Source organism: Protopterus annectens, chromosome 8.part1 (assembly GCF_019279795.1).
Source record: "Protopterus annectens isolate FY-2018-M chromosome 8.part1, PAN1.0, whole genome shotgun sequence".
NCBI lineage: Eukaryota > Metazoa > Chordata > Ceratodontiformes > Protopteridae > Protopterus > Protopterus annectens.
Genome location: NC_056742.1, coordinates 534,940,504 through 534,964,884, shown reverse-complemented (window position 1 = coordinate 534,964,884; position 24,381 = coordinate 534,940,504). Strand labels below are relative to the sequence as shown.

At 42.8% G+C, this 24,381-nt stretch overlaps 1 protein-coding gene across 1 annotated transcript in view; it reads left to right on the top strand.

The window, feature by feature from the left end:
• EDC4 (enhancer of mRNA decapping 4) overlaps positions 1-24,381 on the top strand; it is a 2,017,057-nt gene that overhangs the window by 1,950,512 nt on the left and 42,164 nt on the right. Inside the window, exon 27 of the mRNA XM_044082055.1 lies at positions 16,075-16,238. Coding sequence (XP_043937990.1) covers positions 16,075-16,238 — 164 coding nt within the window. The remainder of the gene's footprint in view (positions 1-16,074; positions 16,239-24,381) is intronic.

Genomic DNA, 24,381 nt, shown 5'->3' with positions numbered 1-24,381 from the left:
ACCAATTCCTATACAAAAGCCATGCGGCTGACCCAGAAACTATTTCACAGGGTCCCAAGGTAATTAAGGCCTCCACTGCCAAATATCCATTACCTTCAGAGAGATTCCAGAGCTTTAGAAAGGTGGGGAAAAAGGTATACACCTTGGCCACTTTAACCATGAGGGCATTAAACTGTCAGTTCTATATGTTAAAGTATCAACAGTTTTTGTTATCTCAGTTGAAAAGCAAAATGTCACAACCTGAACAACCAGACTTGAAGGAGCTGCAGGATTTGTTGCATAGTGCAGAGTAAGTGGGTAAACATACCTTGCAATGTGGTTTTGATGCTTTAGAGGCCTCTTGTAGAGCTGCTGTTACAGGATCAGTCATACGTAGACATGCTTGGCTCAAAGAGCAAACCTTACCAGATCATGTCAAAGCTAAATTACTAGATGCACCTCTTCAAAAAGATGTATTGTTTGGTGTTAAAGCTGAGGAGGTATTAAAGAAAATGGAGGAAAAGGCAAAATCAGTGCAAACAGTGAAAGATTTCCTACAGGTACAACCGCCACGTTTCAGTAGAAATTGGCCTTCAAAAAATTGGTCCTTTCCAGCCACGGACAGACCTCAAAGAGGTAGATACAGGCACCCGAGAGGTAGAGGGCAATCTCAAGGATCATTTAGAGGCAGACAATGGCAAACACCTACACCAAGAGGGGGTGAGGATAGTTCACAGCCATTCAGAAAGCAGATCCAATGACTTTCCCCCTTTGCATGCCAAGCAAGGCTCAAATGGCAGCAAAACTGGCATTATTTTCGAAAAATTGGCATATTGTCACAAAAGACAAATGGATCCTGGACATTATAGACAGAGGCTACAGATTCCACTTTCACACCCTTCCAAAAATGAGAGGCATGCCAAACCTGCCACACAATCAAAGGGCAGAGGCACAAAAACAAATTTCAGATCTCATGGACATGAAAGCTATTCAAGAGGTACCTGCACAAGAACAGGGTCAAGATTTTTATTCCAGACTATTCCTGGTACCAAGGAAGGGCAAAGATTGGAGACCTATTTTAGACCTATCCATCCTAAACACGTATTTACTCGTACCAAAGTTCAAGATGCTCACATTACAGCAGCTTCTTCCCATGCTGGGCAAGGAGTCTTGACTGGTAACATTGGACCTCAAGGAGGCATACCTGCATGTCCCAATCAGACAAGATTGCAGAAGATACCTCAGATTTCTTGCAGGTTCATCCCATTATCAATTCTCTGCATTGCCCTTTGGCTTATCTACTGCGCCCAGAGTGTTCACGAAATGCCTGGCATCAGTAATTGCCTTCTGCAGACTTCAAGGGATACAAATATACCCATATTTGGACGACTGCCTGATCCAAGCGGACAGCAAACACACTCTTCTGAAACACCTGGCGTTTGTAATAATGTTGTTGAAATCTCTGGGATACACAGTCAACAAAAGAAGTCAAGACTAATACCCCCTCAAACAATAATTTTCCTGGGTGCCAGCTTGGATACAAACACCCAGATGGCCTACCTCACGCCAGAGGAACAAGGGCAATTAACTCAATACTTCAGAAAACTGGCAACCTTCACCAGGCTGACTGCAAGGAAAATCCTGCAGGCTCTGGGATTCATGGCATCTTGCATCCTGCTAATCCCATGTGCAAAGCTGCATATGAGGAAACTTCAATGGTACCTAAAAAACTTATGGTCTCAACACAGCCACAGTTTGGAAGCAATCATACCACTGATTCCATGTCTTCAAAAGGAATTTCTGTGGTGGGCTCAAGCATGCCAAAGAAACATAGGTCTCCCATTCTGCAAGCCTCAAGCAAACCAAGTCATCACAACAGACGCCTCGTACTACGCCTGGGGGGCGCACATGACAGATCGGTGCGTTCAGGGCAAATGGTCACAAAAAGAAAAGCACCTACACATCAATCAAAAGGAAATGCTAGCAGTAATAAATGCTATTATGGCTTTCAAAGACCTACTGCATCCAGGGCAGCTATTGATGAGAACAGACAACACCACAGTGATGTGGTACATAAACAAACAGGGAGGAACTCATTCATATCCCCTGTGCAGACTAGCCATGTCCCTTTGGAACATGGCTCTGGAATTGCAAATCCAACTTCAAGCACAATTCCTGCCATGGAAGGAAAACACACTGGCAGACAACCTGAGCAGAAATATGACAGATCCACACGAATGGAAGTTGCATCCTCAAGTTTTTACAATGATAATTCAAGCATGGGGAAGGCCAGACATAGATCTCTTTGCCACCCACAGAAATTACCAATTGACAAAATTCTGCTCAAGGACCTTTCATCCACAGGCCTGGAAAGTGGACGCACTCTCTTTCAGTTGGACAACAATGACGGTTTATGCCTTTCCATCTCTTCCACTGCTGCCCAAAGTTCTATTAAAAGCCAGAGCAGACAGACCAAAGATGATTCTCATTGCTCCAGACTGGCCAAGACAACACTGGTACCCACTCCTGAGGAGCCTGACGCATTCCCCACCATGGATCCTGCCTCTAATACCTCTTCTACTGACTCAGCACAACTTCAAAACTCTTCACAGTCAGCTGAAGACACTCAATCTAGCCGCATTGAGGATTCCTTAAATTCACAGCAGACCCTACTCTCCAAGGAGGTGCAGGATGTCATTTTGGAGGCCAGAAGGCCTTCTACTAGAAAAGCCTACTCCGCAAAATGGAAACGGTTTTGTGTCTGAAATCAGAAAAAGGGTCAGAATCCTGGAATACTGAATTTACCTCAAATACTACAGTACCTAGCCGAGCTGCTAAGCAGTGGACTTTCATTCTCCTCCATCAAAATCCATGCCTCAGCCATTTCTGCAGAGTACAACACTGATCCTCCTTTATTCTCTCACCCTCTCTTAAGACAGTTCCTCAGAGGGGCTAAAAATATAAAACCCCCAAGGAAGCAACCAGTACCTGCTTGGGACCTCAATTTAATTCTAGAAAAACTAACCCTGCCTCCTTTTGAGCCAGCTGCTTCAACAGATCTGCAATATTTGTCATGGAAAACAGCCTTCCTTCTGGCTATCACCTCAGCACGCAGGGTTTCGGAACTACAAGCCCTCATGGCTGTGCAGCCTTTCATCATTTTCCATCAGGATAGAGTTTCCTTACGAACCAGTCCTTCATTTATGCCAAAGGTAGTATCCAGGGTAGCCTTGAATCAGGCTATCCACTTACCTACCTTTTACCCTAATCCACAAAACAAAGGGGAGAGGCTACTACATTCCTTGGACATTCACAGACAGCTCTGTTATTATTTGGACAGAACAAAGCCTTTCAGAAAATCAGAGCAACTCTTTGTGTCCTATGCTACAGGTGCTCAAGGGAAGCCTATTTCCAAACAGACAATCTCAAAATGGATAGCCCACTGCATTCGCTTTTGTTACTCTTTTCATGGTAAAACTGTACCTACAGGCATCAGATCTCACTCCACAAGGGCCACAGCTACCTCTGCAGCTTTCCTCAGGGGGGTTCCTACCAAAGATATTTTGGAAGCAGCCACTTGGAGTTCTGTACATACTTTCTCCAAGCACTATCACCTACCATTATACTCCAAAACTAGAGCGGGCTTTGCCACTGCAGTCTTGCAGGGCATCCTGGCTCCACCTCGTTCCACTTAGTGCCTACCACCCCTTTATTAGCTTTGGGATTCTACCCATCTGTTATGACTGCAGCTGTATGCACGATGAACATAGTACAGTTTTGTACCTACCATAAATGTAGATGTTCGAGTGCAAATACAGCTGCAGTCCAGGTTTCCCTCCCTCCTTCCCCTCTTGGGACAGGCCTTATGGCTAACACCTCCTCATACAACCTCAATGGGGTATTTTTTTATGGTGTATTTGCTTGCAACTACTGTTTTTTGATTATATTGCATTTGCTTTATTACATAAATTTATGTTTTGCCTTCCTTCTGGGGGCACCTGACATCTGGGGCAAGAAAAACTGAAGAAAATGGCGTTGGCTGGTTCTTTTATACCCCTGTCGCACTGACGTCAGGGAAGAAGCGACGACAACCGACGCCGGACCTAGACTTTGGAATTCGGCCGACCAAGGACCCGCCTGACGGCAGGAAAACCCATCTGTTATGACTGCAGCTGTATTAGCACTCGAACATCTACATTTATGGTAGGTACAAAACTGTACTTTTTGGATGCCTCCTCCTGTGGTGAGGCTTAGTTTTGATAGGCTTTCCAGGAGTTTGTGAAAAATCTTCAAAAGATGAAATGAGCTCTGATCACTAAGGAAGGGTATCTTTGATATTTACATCTTCCTCCAGTTCTTGAATGATGGCTCTTTTCCAGAGGAAGAAGCTCCTTTTTATTGTGTTTTTTGTTTGCTTGTACCTGCTGAGGATCATACGAGTCACTGTGATCTGAGGAGTCTTTCATCATTTTAAGATGGGAACCAGTTGGAGCACAGCCGTCACACAGGCAGCCCAATCATCAGAGCATTTCCTATACAGTCCTAATGCCAGTTCTGGGTGCATTGTAAGCATTCAGGGAAAGGATTCGCAGGTCATGTAGCCTAACAACCTTCACTCTCCCGTCCCAAGCAGAGGATTTTTGTTAGGCCTCCAGTTTCCACCAGTGATTCATTAGTGAGAGCTACTCTTGAAACTACCCCAAAAACAAAAAGAAAGAAAGAAATGAGCAGGTAACATAGCTTCACTTCTCTTCCTCCCTAGTCAGCTGTTCCAACATTTGGGCCCATACCAGACCCAAGTCATCTGGTCATACTCAGGGCTTCTTACCTGTGTGCTGCTGATCCAGCAAAAACAAGACCCTTTTTATGCTGATGAGGGCAACCAAGGATATGATCTTGCCTCATCTCCAGACTTAGTAAAGTTCCAGTGGGCAGACTCCACAATTTAATAGGAAGATGTTCTTTGTGTTTCACTGTTGCAGTCACTACACTTGGGTTATCCTGCCAGGGTTAGCCCTCAGTCGGCCTGATTACCAGAGGCTTAGTATTTCTGCGTCAGTTGTTATCGCTCCAGGACTGATGTCAGGTCATCAGTGGTATAAAATCAGGCAGCCAATGCCATTACATCAGTCTTTCTTGCCGAGGAGCCCGAAGCAGAAGCAGTTTGCACGAGTGCCGGTCAGCCGCTACCTGAGTTTTCGTTTCCGAATTGAAGTTGAAGTCTTCTAAAGCTAAGTACCTCATTGGGGATCCTTTTTTCTTACTCTAACCGATGTCAAGAAAAAGTTAACAACTGTCTCACCTGTGGAAAGCAAATACCACACCAAGACTTCCATTCTTACTGCGTCACCTGTTTAGGCCCAGATGACGACATCCCCCGCTGTCGCTTTTGTGCATTGTTCAATGCCAGAACTTTACATTGTCGGGCCCTTATTTTGCTAGATATTTTCATTCTGTCTGTGCATTCAGATATGGCTTCAGTAAGCCATTCGACTACCGATCTTCCTAACAAAACTCAAGGATAAAAACAGAGACAGATTGCACAGGTTCAAAACTGCCGATGACGCTTCCGTTAAGCTAGTCGTCAGTTCTCCGGTCCTCATTGAGGCGCTTTCGCAGCCCCTGAAGCCCACTTCTGTGGATTAGCAGACCGCTACCAAGACCCTTTCAGAGTCCGTTATGCCGCGAGACTCTTCTTCGACTAAGGATCCTGTGGATGTCTCTACCTCGGATGGGTCCGGAGCCGCTGAGCAGGCACCGGCTTCCAAGGAAATACTTCACTACCGATACTCGACACAGACCAACGACCTCTTTTGCGTCTTCAGTTCTTTCGAAAACTGCCAAGTTTCTAAGGCCCAGGGTACGAACCACACCCAAAAAAACGATGACCCAAGCTCAGGCCCCTGCTTCCTTGCCTCAGTCTCAAATGCTTAAAATGGCAGAAGACCTTATAATGCTTATCAGAAGAAGCCAGGCTACCCCTTCCAAAAGAAAGAGAGACTTGTCCCCAGTAATTTTATCTGAACAGGTGTCCAATGACTCTGATGCATCTGAATATGAAGATATGTGACCCCTCTCTGTTTATGAGGATTCTGATGCAGAGGAATCCATCCCTTCAGCCTCTCCACCCGAGGACTTTTCCTTTGGGGAAACCCTACGTACTTTAAGGGAGCATTTCCAATGGGAATGTCAGGATTATCCTTAGTCAAAAAAGAGACTCAGGGAATTCTTAGATCTTCCACAGCATAGACCTCTGGCCATTCCTCCTGTCCTGGATGTTGTGGCTGATGTTTTTGTGGAATCCAGTCTGACCCCTGACACCCTCCCTCCTGCTCCCAGGAAACCTGACTCTCACAAATTTCTTTTCAAAAATCCTACTGCTGTCCCCGAGGTCATCTTTCACGGACCTAAAGGAATCAAAGCAACTTCAGCTAAGATTCCCACCCCCTCAGATAGGGATTCCCAAGCATTAGATAGATGGGGTAAAAAAGTATATACCTCTGTTACTCTTGCTATTAGAGCACTAAATTGTCAGTTCCACATGCTGAAATAGCAGCAGCATACCATGGAACTCCTCAAACAAAAAATATCTTCCTTTCCTGCTTGTGCAGAAAATAATTACAAGAGCGTATGCATTCTGCAAGCCAAGTTACTAAGCACACTTTGCAATGTGGTTTTGATGCCCTAGAAGCATGTTGCAGGGCAGCAGTCACTGGTTCTGTCCTTAGAAGGCGTGCTTGGCTTAAGGAACAGACCTTGCCGGACCAAGTCAAATCAAAATTATTGGACGCACCATTGAACAAAGATAATTTATTTGGCACCAAGGCAAAAGAGGTCTTAAAAAAGATGGAAGAGAAAGCTAAAACTATGCAGACAGTTAAAGACTTTTTACAGGTCCAGCCTCCGAGGTTCAGTAGGCATTGCCCCTCCAAGCACTGGTCCTTTCCAGCTCCCTTCAGGCCATCTCAGCCCAGACCCAGGGGAAGCAGACCCCCCCAGACAGCAGCCCCAGGGAATGCAGAGATCGAAGCAATGGAGTTCTTTTATTTCCACACTCTGCCAACCCCAACAGGGTTCCCAGATCTTCCTCCAAACCAGTGGGCAAAGGCCAAAAAGCAAGTCCTGTCCCTGCTCACCATGAGGGCAATACAACATGTTCCTGCAGACCAGATAGGCCAAGGTTTTTATTCCAGACTCTTCCTTGTACCCAGGAAAGAGGGCACCTGGTGCCCAATCCTCAACCTATACATTCTAAACACCTTTCTGGTGATACCAAAATTCAAAATGCTCACCCTCCAACAGCTTCTTCCTATGCTTTCCAAGGATGCTTGGTTAGCCACCCTAATCAGGGAATCTTGCAAGAAATATCTGCGTTTCAGGGCAGGATCTGTGCACTTTCAGTTCTCTGTGCTTCCCTTTGGCTTATCCACTGCTCCCAGAGTTTTCACAAAATGCCTGACTCCCACCATTGCTTTTTGCAGACAAAGAAATATTCAAATTTACCCATACTTAAATGACTGCCTGATTCAGCAGACAGTCAGGAAAAGCTGTTACAGCACCTGACCTTTGTAAAAGACCTACTGACCTCCCTGGGGTACACTATCAACGAAAAGAAATCAAAACTAGTACCCACACAAGAAAAAAATTGTATTCCTGGGAGCAAGCCTGGACACAGCATCCCAGATGGCATTCCTTACTCCAGAAAAACAAGCCTCCCTGACAGGCTACTTCTCTCAACTAGCCACCAGAACCCAGTTATCCGCAAGGAAATTCCTGCAAGCTCTAGGGTTTATGGCCTCCTGCATTCTACTCATTCCATATGCCAGACTGCATATGAGGAAACTACAGTGGTACCTAAAAAGCCTTTGGTGTCAACACTCTCAAGACCAGGAAACTATCATACCAATGATACGTTGTCTAAGGAAAGATTTTCTTTGGTGGGCTGCAGCATGCAACCACAACAAGGGGCTTCCCTTCTTGCAACCACATGCCACCCAGACCATCACCACAGATGCATCAGACTATGCCTGGGGTGCACACCTGGATGGCAGGTGCATTCAGGGCCATTGGAGCCAAATTAAATACATCTGCACATCAACCAAAAAGAGATGCTGGCTGTTCAGCATACCCTGACAGCTTTCAGACCCCTACTCTCCCTGGGGCCTCTACTGATCAAAACAGACAACACCACAGTGATGTGGTATATCAACAAGCAGGGAGGAACTTATCCTGTCTGCAGGCTCGCCATGACCCTTTGGCACACAGCCTCAGCCATGCAGCTACACCTACTAGCACAATTCCTGCCAGGATCCCTAAACTCTCTGGCAGACAACTTAAGCAGAAACTTGCTAGACCACAGAACCTGCGCCTTTGTAACCCAGAAATGGGGTACCCCGAAGGTGGATCTTCTTTGCCTCCCATTCCAATCATCAGCTCAGCAAATTCTGCACCAGGGAACCTCACAGCAAGGCCTGGAAAGTGGATGTTCTATCCTTCCAGTGGGTAAACCTCTCTGTCTATGCATTTCCCCCCTCTACCACTCATTTCAAGGGTACTGCTCAAAATAAGGGAGACAAAAATGAGGGCAATCCTAATTGCCCCAGACTGGCCATGCCAGCACTGGTACCCACTGCTGCGCAGCCTATAACCCCTGCCACCATGGCACCTACCTCAGATCCCTACAGTCCTGACCCAGAAGAATGGAGAATTCATGCATCCCCAATTGCAGACCCTCAACCTGGCAAGCCTGGCTTATTCCCTGACCTCTCCTCAAACTGCCAGCCTAAGCAAACAAGTTCTGGATGTGATATGTGAGGCCAGACACCCGAACACTAGAAAATCCTATGCTGACAAGTGGAAAAGGATTTGCACCTGGATCCAGGCTAAGGAAACCGAAACAGCACAGCCCTCCCTACCTCTCATCTACCTACTACACAGAGGTCTATCCTTCTCTTATATTAAAATTCATGCCTCTGCCATCTCTGCTCATTTTAGCACAGAGACACCTCTCTTCTCACACCCTCTCATCAAACAGTTTCTAAGAGGGGCTAACAACTTAAGGCCACCCAAAAGAGCTCCAACTCCAGCTTGGGACCTAAACTTTGTGTTGGAAAAACTCACCCTATCCCCCTTTGAACCTGCAGCTTCAGCAGAGTTAAAGTTCTTCTCTTGGAAAACAGCTTTGCTTCTAGCCATCACTTCAGCTAAAAGAGTTTCAGAGCTACAAGCACTCATGGCTGTTGAGCCTTTCTTCATTTTCCACACTGACAGGGTCTCCCTCAGGACTAACCCCTCCTTCATGCCTAAAGTGGTGTCTAGTGTGGCTCTCAACCAATCCATTCATTTGCCCACCTTTTTCCCCTAACCCACAAAACAAGGGGGAAAGGATTCTGCACACTCTAGATTTGCACAGAGCTCAGACTGGGTCTGTATTAGAAGACCGAATATTTAGGTGATTGAACACCTAAACATCGATGTTCTAATATCAAAAGCAAAATACGGAGAACTGCCGATTTAACGCAGGGAAAGTTTTCCCTTGGCTGTTTGCTGGACTTGACCATTTCCCTACTGTTGAACGATCTCGAGTTGGTATATTTAGTTGGTGGGTGAAGCCCCACACTTAATTTATATGTAAAGTAATGTTTTTGTGTTGTGGCTGAGGGACATGTTTCCCTGGGATGTTCGACATTGTGTGGTTCAATATTAGAAGATCAAGGTTTAGGTGTTCGATCACCTAAACAGTCAGTCTTCTAATATAGACCCGCTCAGATTCTATGTGAATAGGACCAAATCCTTTAGAATAACTGACCAATTGATATCAGCTTCGCAGAGGGCAAGGCCATATGCAAACAATCTCCAAATGGATAGCACACTGCATCCATTTCTGCTACAAACAGCACAGGAAACCGCCCCAAAGGGGGTCAGTACACATTCCACCAGGGCAACCTCCACCTCTGCAGCTTTTCTCAGAGGTGTCCCCACCAGGAACATCCTGGAAGCTGCAACTTGGACTTCTGTTCATACCTTCACCAAGCATTACCACCTGCCTATCTTCTCCAAATCCAGGGCAGGCTTTGCCACAGCAGCCTTGCAGGACATCCTAGCCAGCCCCCAGGCTTCTTGACTGCCTCCACCCTTTTTCTTCAGCTTTGGGAATCAACCCAAATATAATGACTGCAACAGTGAAACAAGAAGAACATAGTACAGTTGTGTACACTTACCATAAATGTAGCTGTTCAAGTGTATTCACTGCTGCAGTCCTGGTCTCCCCCCCCTCCATTTCCTTGTCTCTCTCTCTCTTTATCTCCTCCTGTTTCCTTACAGGGAATTTTTTGGTATTTACTTTTTACTGGTGGTGATCTTCCACCATAAACTAGCTCCCTATTTGGGGGTTTCTGACAGTTGGGGCAAGAAAAACTGATGTAATGGTGTCAGCTGCCTGATTTTATACCACTGACGTCAGTCCTGGAGTGACAGCAACTGAAGCAGAAATACTAAGCCTCTGGTATTCGGGCTGACTGAGGGCTACTCCTGGCAGGATAACCCAAGTATGTTGACTGCAACAGTGAAATCACTCGAACATCTACATTTACGGTAAGTGTACACAACTGTACTTTACTAGACTAGAGGCCTTAGTGCCTTTACAAGCCTAACCATGTTAATCCCAAGTTTCCCCATTTGTTCTTTTTGGGTACTTCGCAGAATGAATTTATGAACAGAGTGGGCCTGTGATCAACACCAGTTACCCCTGTCCATGAGGGGCATGGGTGCCACCCCAGGGGTGAATTAATGGTCTCCCATCCAATTATTTAGGTTGCACTTAAATAGGGTTAGTGAAGAACTCTGTTTTATGTGAATAGGAAGTCTGTTCCAAAGAAGCGGCAGTCTCTGTGAGACATATCTGTCTCTGTTCTGCATCACTCCCTGCAGTCCTGACTTACCCCCATGGTTGCCCATATGAGGCCAGTTCTTTCAGCTTGCTTTAGCTTGGGGGAACCACAATGAAGGACCAGTTGTTTCACGGGATCCTCAGCAGCCCTGTGTCAGTGCTGTTAGGACTCCCTGTAGAGAAAGCCTTTTTGAGAGGGCAGACAGTCTTCATAAATCTCTAGCTGGAAGCTCAGTCTGTGTTGTCCACAAGGGCATTGCTGCCTGCATTTCCTCTCTCTCTCTCTCGATCGAGAGAGAGAGTGAGAAAAGTTGGGTTCTTTTCCTGTGCCTTCCCCATTCTGAAGATGGCTGCAGGACTGTGTTCCATCTTATGCCTAATGACTTCAGCAGGGGCATTTGTTATGTCATTCTGGATGGTGACTCTCGTGTGGGCATGCCTATATTGATGAAGGGTGTCCAGGTGGTGTCATTATTTCATTCTGGATGGTGACTCTCCTGTGGGCGTGTCTATATTGATGAAGGGTGCCCAGATGGTGTCACTAGTCATGATCAGTGTCTCTCTGCCCGTCAGTCTCTGGTGCCCAGATGGAGTCACTGGTCATGATCAGTGTCTCTCTGCCCATCAGTCTCTGGTGCCCAGATGGTGTCACTGGTCATGCTCACTGTCTCTCTGTCCGTCCGTCTCTGGTGCCCAGGTGGTGTCACTGGTCATGATCAGTGTCTCTCTACCCGTCAGTCTCTGGTGCCCAGATGATGTCACTGGTCATGATCAGTGTCTCTCTGCCTGTCAGTCTCTGATGCCCAGATGGTGTCACTGGTCATGATCAATGTCTCTTTGCCCGTCAGTCTCTGGTGCCCAGATGATGTCACTGGTCATGATCAATGTCTCTTTGCCCGTCAGTCTCTGGTGCCCAGATGATGTCACTGGTCATGATCAATGTCTCTCTGCCCGTCAGTCTCTGGAGTCGGTTCTCATTCTGGATGGTGACTGTCCTGTGGGCATGCCTGTATTGATGAAAGGTGCCCAGATGATGTCACTATGTCATTCTGGATGGTGACTGTCTTGTGGATGTGCCTGTATTGATGAAGGGTGCCCAGATGGTGTCACTGGTCATAATCAATGTCTCTCTGCCCGTCAGTCTCTGGTGCTCAGATGGTGTTACTGGTCATGATCAATGTCTCTCTGCCCGTCAGTCTCTGGTGCCCAGATGGTGTCACTATGTCATTCTGGATGGTGACTGTCCTGTGGGCGTACCTGTATTGATGAAGGGTTCCCAGATGGTGCCACTGTGTCATTCTGGATGGTGACTGTCCTGTGGGTGTGCCTGTATTGATGAAGGGTGCTCAGATGTTGTCACTGCTCAGGATCAGTGTCTCTCTGCCCATCAGTCTCTGGAGTCAGTTCACTTTCACTAGAGTGTTGCTGGTTTTATATCTAGATTGCTTGCTAGAGTTTTTACCATAGTTGCAAAGGTCCTGCAGGAGAAGAGACGTTGTACTTTCTTGCCTGGACAGCTGGCTGCTGGTGACCTCATTAAGGGATTTCCAGTAGCAGTCCTTGTTTGCATCTGTCTATGACTGCAGATCTTAGAGTAACCATAAAGTAGGATTTGTTATGTCTGGGCCAGGCTCAGAGGGTTCCTTTCTCTGGGATAGAGTTGGATGCTCAGTTTTTGATCATTTCTTATGATGAAAGTGCCCAGAAAGGTATGGCCTTGGCAACCTTGATGAGAATGCAGAGCTGTGTAAGAGTACAGACATATTAGTATGATTTGACTTTGTCATAGTCACTATTTTACTGTTCTGATCCCTGCATATGGATCTTCAGTGAACAGTGAGGTGCCACTGACAATAAATCAGCATGCCCTCTCAGGTCTTTTGCTGTTTTAAGACTCATGCTACCAGATACTGGAACTCAAAGAGGTGCCCATCAGTCTGTGTGTGTGTTTGCCCTTCCGATTCTGCTTACGTTAAAGAAGACAGTATTTGTCAATATTTGCATTGTGAAAAAGGAGCGGAATTCAGAGCCTCTTCTACTCTGATGATATAACTAAGCTGTGTGGTATGGTGTTTCAGCAGACAGGATAACACAAGTTCCTACTCTTCCCCCCTTTCTTTACAGAGTACTGTTGCAGGTCTTACGTTAGGTCAGATTGAACATTTCTTTCACAAATTATCACATTCTGGGAAAGTGACCATGCTGTTGGACTCTGTTAGTTGCAGCCCTGTCCTGAAATTGAGGATAAGGGAGAGTTTTTAGACCCAGGTTTTATTGGAATGTCTGTCACAGAAATTAACGTATTCATCACATGAGAGAAGGCGGTTATCTTAAGTTCTGTTTGTTTTAGCAGAACAGGCATCTGTTGTCCTGTTCATGACAGCTAAGATTTGTGCATGTTTGCTAGCTTTCTGTCTGATTCTGCAAGATGATGAGAAGGAAGATGTCTCATCTCTGATAACCCTTGGTGTCTGAGAAAATTGCAGCTGCAGCCTCTCAGGTTCCAAGCAGTGCGGGAACTTCTCCAGTTACAAGCCAAGGCAGACTGAATTGGATGGGGAGTCAGATATACCCACCTTTGGAGGTGGCTAAATATGTACATCCTTTGTTGCCAGCAGATAATCTTGTAGAAATTATAGTGGTGATTGAAGTCACCGTAATGCCTTCCCATTACAGACCTTTTCCAATGTGTGGTGAAAGTTGTCCATCTGGATGGAGGAGTATTCTTTTTACCTCAGTTAGTTTGTCTGAATATGACCCTGACCTACTGCAGGCAGCTGTTTGATCTAGATATTAGTTATTCTACTGTCTGGATGCATGACTGCTGCTGCTGCTTTGTTGCACCTTCAACTTGCAAAAAACGGAACTGCTGCCCATCACTGGCTTGATGACCACTTCATTAAGGGGTTACACATATTTGCTCCATGAGACTGAAGGAATACCTGACTGTGGTGAAAACGCGATGAGCGGATGAGAGACGTATTCCTCCTAAGTACCCAGATTTCGTATGAGTATATCTGCCTCAGGAGAGGTACCATTTATAACACAAAAGGGAGGAGCAGCTTCTTTTGCGGAACGGTACTGTACTGCAGTTAGCTTTGCATATTCCTGCCTTTGTTGGAGCAGTTTAGTATCAGTGGGGAAGTGAATAACAGTACCTAGCTTGCATTCATCACTAAACTTGGTCAACAACACTATTTACTGTTATCCTTATTAACAGAGAAGAATGTCCAACTGTATGAGACACCCAAGTAAAAATGTTATTTATTGTTTGTCTTTGTTGACCAGAATAGACTGGCTAGGCAGAGCCATTTTGCAGCAGGAGGCCCAGGTAGAAAAGCTCAGTCTAAAGTCATCTAATACAAATGAACATTGACACAGTCAAAATTGGTACAGGATTACGTACTTGGAGTTAATACAGAAATCATTTAGCATGAAGTTAGATAACATGATGACAGTTTGAGATAAGTTTACTTTTCTTGGATTATTAAATTAATATTAAAAATTGTAAGAACAGTTACAGGCTACAGTTTGCATCCTTTCCAAGACATTTAGGTATTCACACTGTTCCCAAAGGACAACTCAGTGCGGCAGAGATTCACATAAGATTTTTGTTAGCACTAGGTTTGATCGAATCAGTCCTGCCAAAAGAGTGGAACGCAGGGTTTCATTCAAGACTTTTCCTAGTCCCAAGAAAAGAAGGGATTTGGCAGTCAATCTTAGGTCTTTCAAAGCTAAACAAATTCTTCCGTAAGGGACATAGGAGCTGCCCTTTACATAACTGGATGTTGGGTACTGCACTTACATTTGCATTGCACAGTATACACACTATACACGCTACTAAAGAAAAGATACAGCACACGTAGTTATTTACCCCGCATAGCTCATCTCCTGTAAGTAGGAAATATGTATCGCTTCGCTCCATTAGTCAAAGTTGCCTTTATGTTACATTCTACCAGAGAAAATCCAGTATACCTGTCAAGATGTTATCACTGATGGTCACATTGTTTGATTCCCAGGTTTTATGCCATATCTATAGCTCGGCTTCTTCACGTTTACTGGAGCTTCAGATAACCAGAATATTTACAGTGGCGTAGCACTTTCCTAAGGGAATGCTCTTCAAAGAAGCATCATACATTCGACTTTTTGGACAGGTGCCTTATCTTGTACACTCATGTGTGTGTGTGTGTGGGGGGGGGGGGTAACAGCTGGTGGTCTTGTGTTGAATCTGAATAGAATGGTGTGTCTGCTTTATGGGAAATACTTTGTCATGTCATGAAAATTTTTTAGTGCCGCATGTGTAAGTTCTAGTTCTATAAAATGTCTCATTTCTTTGAATTAAATATCTAACTAACTAACTGGTCTCCTTAGATTCACAGGTCAGTTTTAGGTAACCTCACTGTCTTAATATTAATTGCAGAGGTTTGCACCCTAGAACACCTTTAGAGAATGTAATGTATCTTCTTTTCACTTCACACAGAGAACCAACAGGTGACTTAAGATGTTTCTTAGGTGCAACTAGCTGCTCCACAGCATCTCCTTCCCAGAGCATTGCCTGCCAAGTCTGCTACCATATTCCCTTGAATCTTACACAAGTGCCTCTCATTAAAATGTTCCTTCAACTGCAGGAGAGAAGTAGATGAGGATGTGGTGGAGTTCATTGTGCCTTCCACCTGGGCTGACATTGAGATGTCATAGACAGTTGTGCATGACAAATGCTCCTTTAGGTTGGATTCCCTTTTGTAGCAGGGATCTTCTAATCAGTGCAAGGGCCAGCTAGACAAGATGCCCTGAACGTTCTGCAGTTGCACTGGGCTCCTATGTAATCAGATGGATTTGTTTTTTGTGAAGCCCTTAAACAGAAAATATTGAGTTTTTACTGCAGCATCTTTGCTTTAGGTGTACTGGCAAACAGGGTATTGTGGAGGATTATATCCCTGTTTGGTGACACCTGATTTCTAGTGCAATATTGTACAGCCAATCAGACTGCATTTTTACATTTCCTTTCTTCCCTAGAACTCACACATGGAATTTTACAGGCTACTAGTACCTTGCGCATTCTGTTCTTTTGTAAATATTATAGAAACTTCATTGCATGCAGTTTGCTACAGTTAATAGTATTATTCTGAAATATACTAGCTTGAATAGTGAACAAAGTAAATGCTGCTGTTTTCTTTTGGATTAATTTATTTGTTTTGTGTTTCCAGGCTTTGACTGCATCAGACCTGAATTTGGTCCTGTACGTGTGTGAAACTGTGGATATTCAGCAGGTGTTTGGTCAGAACTCTTGTCCACTGACTCAGCCTGTCCTTTTATCACTTATTCAGCAGCTGTCATCTGACCTGGGAACTCGCACAGAACTAAAACTAAGGTAGATATAGGCAGTCTCCCAAATGCAGAAATGTGGTTCTTGTGTAAGGTATTACTTGTATATGGCCACAATGTCAACACTCATAATTGTATAACTAGTAAGATCTCATGGCAGTTTTCCTAGCTGAGTCCTGCTCTCAACAGAACTGCATATTATTCAGATAAGCAGGTACTATGATTGATACTGCAATTATTTTTGTTTATATATTCATACTGAGGTTATTTATTTATTTAAAGCAGAAAAAATAAGTAGCTTGATGGCATGTGACAGGGTGTCTGACTGCATCTCCACTGACATACATTCTTTCATCAGCTCAGGTGCCAGAGGGCCCAGTAATAGGGGGTGAGGAGTACGATCTCTGCTGTTCTCTCTTGTAGGTGTTTGGTGGTAAAAGCAATGGCTCCAGGTGGAGACTGAGTACTCAGTGTCCATTAAATTCAGGAACTTTACTACAGTCGGAGGGAGAGAGTGTATGCGCACGTCTCCAGCCTAGCACATTGCATGTTGTGGGCAAGCAACAGGCCTTAATAAGTAAGTAAGCAGTCAGTCTCTGTACCACAGTGTACAATATGACCACTCTTGGTTTCTGTCATTATTCACTTTGGAGGTAGGTAAGAGAGTGTTAAAAAATAAATTAGTAAATAAATACGTAAATAATTGAATACAGCATAACTATTCCTGAATCTGTGTCAGCCATTTGGCCTATTCCAGCTGTAGTCGTCATGAGCGGCTAAGTGCCCCACTGGGGACTCTTCCTGTTCTCCTATTAATTTTATGTAGAACATTGTACTTTTCAATGTCATGTAAGAAGGAGAAATGTGACTGCAGTTAACAGATCCCTTGCAAGTATAAGCATTCTGAGCATCTTTTTTTGCTTAACTATAAAATTTGTTCTAACTGCCAGTCTTTTGAATCAAAGACTTTTCGCAAGTGTTGGAGACTTTTCTTCAAGATTTGGCATGAGTTAGGATGTCCTCTGAGTTACCTATGTCAAATGCCCCCATCAGGCTAGAAAGAAAACAAAACTGTTAAGAGGCAGAATTACCTGAAAAGTCTGCTTCTTTTAGTCTGTTGGAGTCCGAAGCCTCTGTTGAGGCACTTGATTAGCCCCTGGAGTGCTTGATTATCATACATGTTCCTGCTGTCACAACCCCGCATGACGCCAAAGTAGCACAGGCTTTCAGCACATCCTTACCGACCGACCAGATGGCTGTCTCTGCAATGCAGGAAAAGCCAAGCTGATCCTCTCTAAAGGAACCGGGGAATCCCACAAATTGTTATCAGACAAGGTGTCCCAAGGAACCTGATGTAGTTACATTAAAGGAATCCCTCAAATTGTTGTCAGAGAAGATGTCCCAAGGAACCTAATGTTGGTACATCAGGGGAATCCCTCAAATTGTCAGATAAGGTGTGTCAAGGAACCTTATGCATGTACATCAGTCTGTTCCTTCTCGTGCAGTTTTCTTAGAGAGCTGTAAGAAAAGGAAACCAAAGGCGAGGCATGTGTTTGCTCCAGCAACCCCTGCTGTTTCCCCTAGAGACTCTCAGCTGGAGTGGCTCAGTTTCTCTCAGTTGCTTTGCAGCCTCCACATCTTGCTTCTTTTTCCATTTCCACACCTCATAATAGGAAGAGACATTTCATTTTGTAATGATTCACTATCATCTAAGAGTCAAAAGGCCTGCACTGTACATCTCAGATCCACCCTCCTGTAGGCTTTGAGTCTGAAGTGGACAGCATTATGTCTCTCGATTCCCCCAATGAGGAACTTGTTTTGATAGCTTTAATTATAAAACGATGGAACAATTTAACTGGAAAAATAAGCAGATGTCTTATTCCCAGAATATATATGACCATATGCTTATAGAAGTGCCAAATCCCTCAGCTGTTCATGCTGTTGTAGAGGGTTTGGAAGATGCCTTTTTGTTTGCTTGTCTGGCTCTTAGTCCCAGGCATCTGCTCATAAGAAACCAGACAGGTTCTATAATGTATGTGGCAGTTGTATAATTACCCTGCTTCAGGCCCTGCAGTTGTTTCTGTGGAAACAGATAACATTTTCAAAACTTACTTCTCATTGACAAGGATAGCAGAGTCATAGACATCTACGGTAAAAAATAGCTTACGCATCTGCCAGGTTCTACTTCCATGTCATTAATTATCATTGTCATACAGCAGGGTCATGGGCATCTATGGTAAAAAATAGCCTGCATGTCTGCCATGTTCTACTTCCATGTCATTAATTATCATTCTCATACAGCAGGGTCATGGGCATCTATGGTACAAAATAGCCTGCATGTCTGCCATGTTCTACTTCCATGTCATTAATTATCATTCTCATACAGCAGGGTCATGGGCATCTATGGTAAAAAAAAAAATAGCCTGCGCGTCTGCCAGGTTCTACTTCCATGTCATTAATTATCATTCTCATACAGCAGGGTCATGGGCATCTATGGTAAAAAATAGCTTGCGCATCTGCCAGGTTCTACTTCCATGTCATTAATTATCATTCTCATACAGCAGGGTCATGGGCATCTATGGTAAAAAATAGCCTGCATGTCTGCCATGTTCTACTTCCATGTCATTAATTATCATTCTCATACAGCAGGGTCATGGGCATCTATGGTAAAAAATAGCCTGTGCATCTGCCAGGTTATAATTCCATGTCATTAATTATCATTCTCATACAGCAGGGTCATGGGCATCTACGGTAAAAAAATAGTCTGCGCGTCTGCCAGGTTCTACTTCCATGTCATTAATTATCATTCTCATACAGCAGGGTCATGGGCATCTATGGTAAAAAATAGCCTGTGCATCTGCCAAGTTATACTTCCATGTCATTAATTATCATTCTCATACTGCGATATATATATATATATATATATATATATATATATATATATATATATGTATATATATATATATATATATATATATATATATATATATATGGTTTCACTTTATATCGCCAAACTGTTGAAATATCGAATTTCGCATTTCGACAGTAGAAAGCCGAAACCATCAGAACACCGACACTTCACAGTCATGAAACTATAACATCGAACACACAGCATTCAGCACACAGCACACAAACTATAACACCCACACCACAAAACAATTACATACAACAAAACACCACACAGACACACACCTACACTACACAAATGCAGGGGGGCAAGCCCTCCTGCACTCCCCTACCTATATATACTAACTCCAAGATCGCACAAACAGTAACAAAAAAAAAAAATCACAAACAGCCAACACATGCACTCATACCTCCACCTCCCTACCCTAACCCACTTGTACAAGTTACAAAAACACTCACGCTCACTCACTCACCTTAAACTGCAGACATCATCCCAGCCAAACACTTCCGCACTGTAACGTAAATGCATAGGCGCAAATTCGACATAGTCCTATTCGCACTTATGCACTTTCTTTATTTTTACATTTCGGCTTCATGGACACGAATTGCTGAAATTTGATGTTTCAGCAATTCGTGATTATGAAGTGAAACCATATATATATATATATATATATATATATATATATATGTTGTTGTTGTTGATGTGTCTTTCGGCTTTTCCCGGTTAGGGGTTGCCACAGCGGAACTCCGGTCCGCTAATGATTGGTAGTTGATTTTTACGTGCCGAGTTACCAGCCCTGACGCACAACCTTCAGCGAAGGTACGCCCATTCACGCATGTCTCCACGCAGAAGACACTCTAGCTGAGAATCGAACCGGACAGCGTCTTACTGTGAGGCGACAACGCTACCGCAGCACCACCACCGTGATATATATATATATATATTTTTTTATTTTTTTTTTTTTAATAGTGGCTAAACTAATCTCTAACATTCCTGTCTCAATCACTAAATCTTCTTCACAGAACTTTTGTAATTCAGCCTCCCACTTAGCAAGACATTCCATTAAACTTGGGCATGACACTGCTGATGTTTTCCACATAGCAGCAGCTGTTGGTTCAGTCCTCAGAAGGTATACCTTCCCATGGCTACAGTCCCTACCTAATGTTATAGAAGCCAAATTTCTTCATTCACATTTTGACACCTTTGACAAAAAGGTATCCTGTTTAGCTTCTCTTCTGCTGAGATGTTCAAGAAAGTAGAGGAAAGATAATGCAGGGTCTTAAAAGCCCTTTCTTTTCCTCATCTCTCAGTTTCAGCGAAACTGTCCATCAGAATTAAGTCTCAAAAACATGCTCAACAAAAGGGAAATAACTTTTCAGAGAAGAAATTACAGGACAGATCCAAATCTGATTTCAAAGGATCCCAAGGATGCAAAATTGCTGACTCCCGACTATCTCTTCTCTCTCTCCCGTCTGCCAAGCCGTACTCAACGTGGCAGGGAAACTTTCCCCTTTCTTTCCCCAGTTGGAAAACAATAACTTCAGATGCTTGGGTTTGGGACGTAATGAATGGATACAGACTACTTTGGAATTCCCTTCAGGGATTCCTCAGGTCCCTTTAAATCAGCAACATCTACTTTTTCCAGTTTTGTTAAATCTGTTTCATCAGAGAATTATAGAACCGTGTCCTTCCCTGTCAAATGGGAAAATGATTTTACTGTGGACATTTCCTAGTTTCATGGAAAGATTGAACGTGGAGGCTAATCTTGGACTTGGGCCTCTTAAACATCTTTCTTGTATGTTCCAGAATACAAAATGTAAACCCTCCAAAACCTTTTTCCTCTTATCTTTCGCCAAGCTTTCTTAGTTATCTAGGACATGAAAGGATGCCTGTCTGCATATTCATATTAAATCATAACACAGACAATTACAAAAAATGTGCATTGGGATATCACGTTCAGTTTACTGCTTTGTGCTTTGGTTTATCTACTGCACCAGCTGTTTTTTGCAAAATGCTTAGATTCTATCATAGCAGTCCACAGTTTCCAAAGCATCAATGTCTGTCCATATTTAGACTATTTCTTTGATTCAGGTCACCTCAGTTCAGAAAAAAAAAGCTCTTCAGGACTCGCACTTCACAACCAGACTGTTTCTGCAACTAGAATTCACTTTTTGAACACCAAGAAATCCATTTTGGAACCCATTCAGAGTCTGGTGTTTGCAGGATGTCTGCTGGATACCTCCAATGTTATGGTTTTCCTCCAGCCAGAAAGAAATCTAATTTCTGACAACCTACTTCCTAACCCTAATAAATCTTTTTTTTTCTTGTTGTACAAGAAACCTTTTTATTAAACTATCATGTGTGACACAGACAATCTTACATTTATATAAATAAAAATAAATCATAGCAGCACAATCTCAGTTGCAAACATTATACCTTACAAAACATGCCAACACAACAGTAGCTGCAAACATCATACATCACTTTTAATATATCCAGTCATTATCAGTTAACCACTGCATAGCTCATTCAGAATCCTGCCTTCTTTTTAACATCATTCCTCCTCTGCATGTAGTGGTCCCACATTTCCCATTTTTCCTGTGTAATTTACTCCTACCCTTCTCTAAAGATCCCGGTTCCAGTTGTTTTATCCCTGTTACTATCTTTGTTACTTCTAGTAAAGTTGGTTTAGACTTGGATTTCCATTTTCTAGTTATTGACAGCCATCATAATTAGACTCAGCAAGGCCTTACTTTGTCTAGGCAATAACAACTCTGTATCATAGCTCAAAAAAATAATTTCCATAGTAACTTCAGTTTGCTATCCAACATCTCCGACAGAGCATTCTGCAGGGAATCTTTAAAGTCAACCAACTCATTACACTCCCAGAAAATATGTTCCCAGTTACCTCTTTCTTCCCTATCACATCTCCACCATTTGCTGTCTACCTGAGGAAAAAATGCTTTGGAGCCTGCTTGGGATATAAAAATATATATGTAAACATTTCCAGGCAAAGATCCTATATCTTCTAGACTTTGTTGCATATTTGGGAGACATACATATATCTCCCCATTGTTTCTTTGTGAATTGCTTATCCACTGGCTCATATACAATGTATGTACTGCACCTATGTACTATGTATGTATTCTACGTATGTGCTATGTATGTATTCTATCTATGTACTATGTATGTATTCTACCTATGTACTATGTATGTACTGCACCTATGTACTATGTATGTATTCTACATATGTACTATATATGTATTCTACCTGTGTACTATGTATGTATTCTACTTATGTGCTATGTATGTACTACGTATGTATTCTACCTATGTACAATGTATGTACTGCACCTATGTTACTATGTATGTATTCTACCTATGTACTATGTATGTATTCTACCTATGTACGTATTCTACCTTTGTACAATGTATGTACTGCACCTATGTACTAAGTATGTATTCTTCCTATGTACTATGTATGTACTGCACCTATTTACTATGTATGTATTCTACCTATGTTACTATGTATGTATTCTACCTATGTACTGCGTATGTATTCTACCTATGTACTGTGTGTGCATTCTACCTATGTACTATGTATGTATTCTACCTATGTACAGTGTATGTACTGCACCTATGTACTGTGTATGTATTCTACCTATATACTATGTATGTATTCTACCTATGTACGTATTCTACCTTTGTACAATGTATGTACTGCACCTATGTACTAAGTATGTATTCTTCCTATGTACTATGTATGTACTGCACCTATTTACTATGTATGTATTCTACCTATGTTACTATGTATGTATTCTACCTATGTACTGCGTATGTATTCTACCTATGTACTGTGTGTGTATTCTACCTATGTACTATGTATGTATTCTACCTATGTACAGTGTATGTACTGCACCTATGTACTGTGTATGTATTCTACCTATATACTATGTATGTATTCTACCTATGTACGTATTCTACCTTTGTACAATGTATGTACTGCACCTATGTACTAAGTATGTATTCTTCCTATGTACTATGTATGTACTGCACCTATTTACTATGTATGTATTTTACCTATGTTACTATGTATGTATTCTACCTATGTACTGTGTATGTATTCTACCTATGTACAGTGTATGTATTCTACCTATGTACAGTGTATGTACTGCACCTATGTACTGTGTATGTATTCTACCTATATACTATGTATGTATTCTACCCATGTACAATGTATGTACTGCACCTATGTACTATGTATGTATTCTACCTACGTACTATGTATGTATTCTACCTATGTACTGTGTATGTATTCTACCTATGTACAATGTATGTACTGCACCTATGTACTATGTATGTATTCTACCTATGTACTATGTATGTGTTCTGCCTATGTTCCAAATGTCAGCTGTACACTACACATCTATTAATTACCTTTATTTTTAAATTAATGTTTTCTTGTTTCTTCTCTCCAATGTAACTGTTGATGTGCTGTATACCACTGTAAAAATATGTCTATTGTAATTTGTGTGTATACTGATCATGTCTAAATATATCTGTAATTATTTTTCTGTGTGGAGCTTTTCTCCCTGAGCCTCTGCTGAAAAAGGGCTTTTTTGGCTCACTCAGACACCCCCGGTTAACAAATGTAAAATAAAATAAAGTAAATAAATGTCTCTTCCCAATTCTTCCTAACCTGTGCTGATTGATTCTTATAGTTATCATGCAGTATTTTATATGCTGTATTAATTATTCCTATCTTAAATGCCACTTCTGTGCTAGGTTGTACTAAGAACTCTGCCGGTGCTGGTCTTTCATTTAAGACCCCTTGTTTCTTTCTTTTTGCATGTACTGTGATATCAGTCCTTGATATGGAAGGCAGTCTCTCACCTGAATCCAGATAAGTTCTTAGCATCTTCCCATTCTATTACCTTTCACTGTCTAGTTATTTGCTCCCAATACCTCGGTTTCTTTGCCATTTTTCTCAAATATACTCCCGTCCCCTCCTGCCTATTGTCTGTATCCCTAATTGCAGTTACCCTTATCAGTAGACTCTCCTTTTTCCATTTTCATATTGCCTTAGTTCTTAGAATACTTTCTACTACTTTATGAATATAGTATTGTATATGATTATTGTTGTTCTCTTTGAAGGTTTGCTCCCTGTTACTTGAACTTCCCGTTTCTTTGTCATCTCTTTCCATTTTGAGTTGTAGTTTTCTGCTTGTGCTATGTACAGGAGCCTTAACTGTGTTGCTCTGAAATACCCCTTCAAATCAGG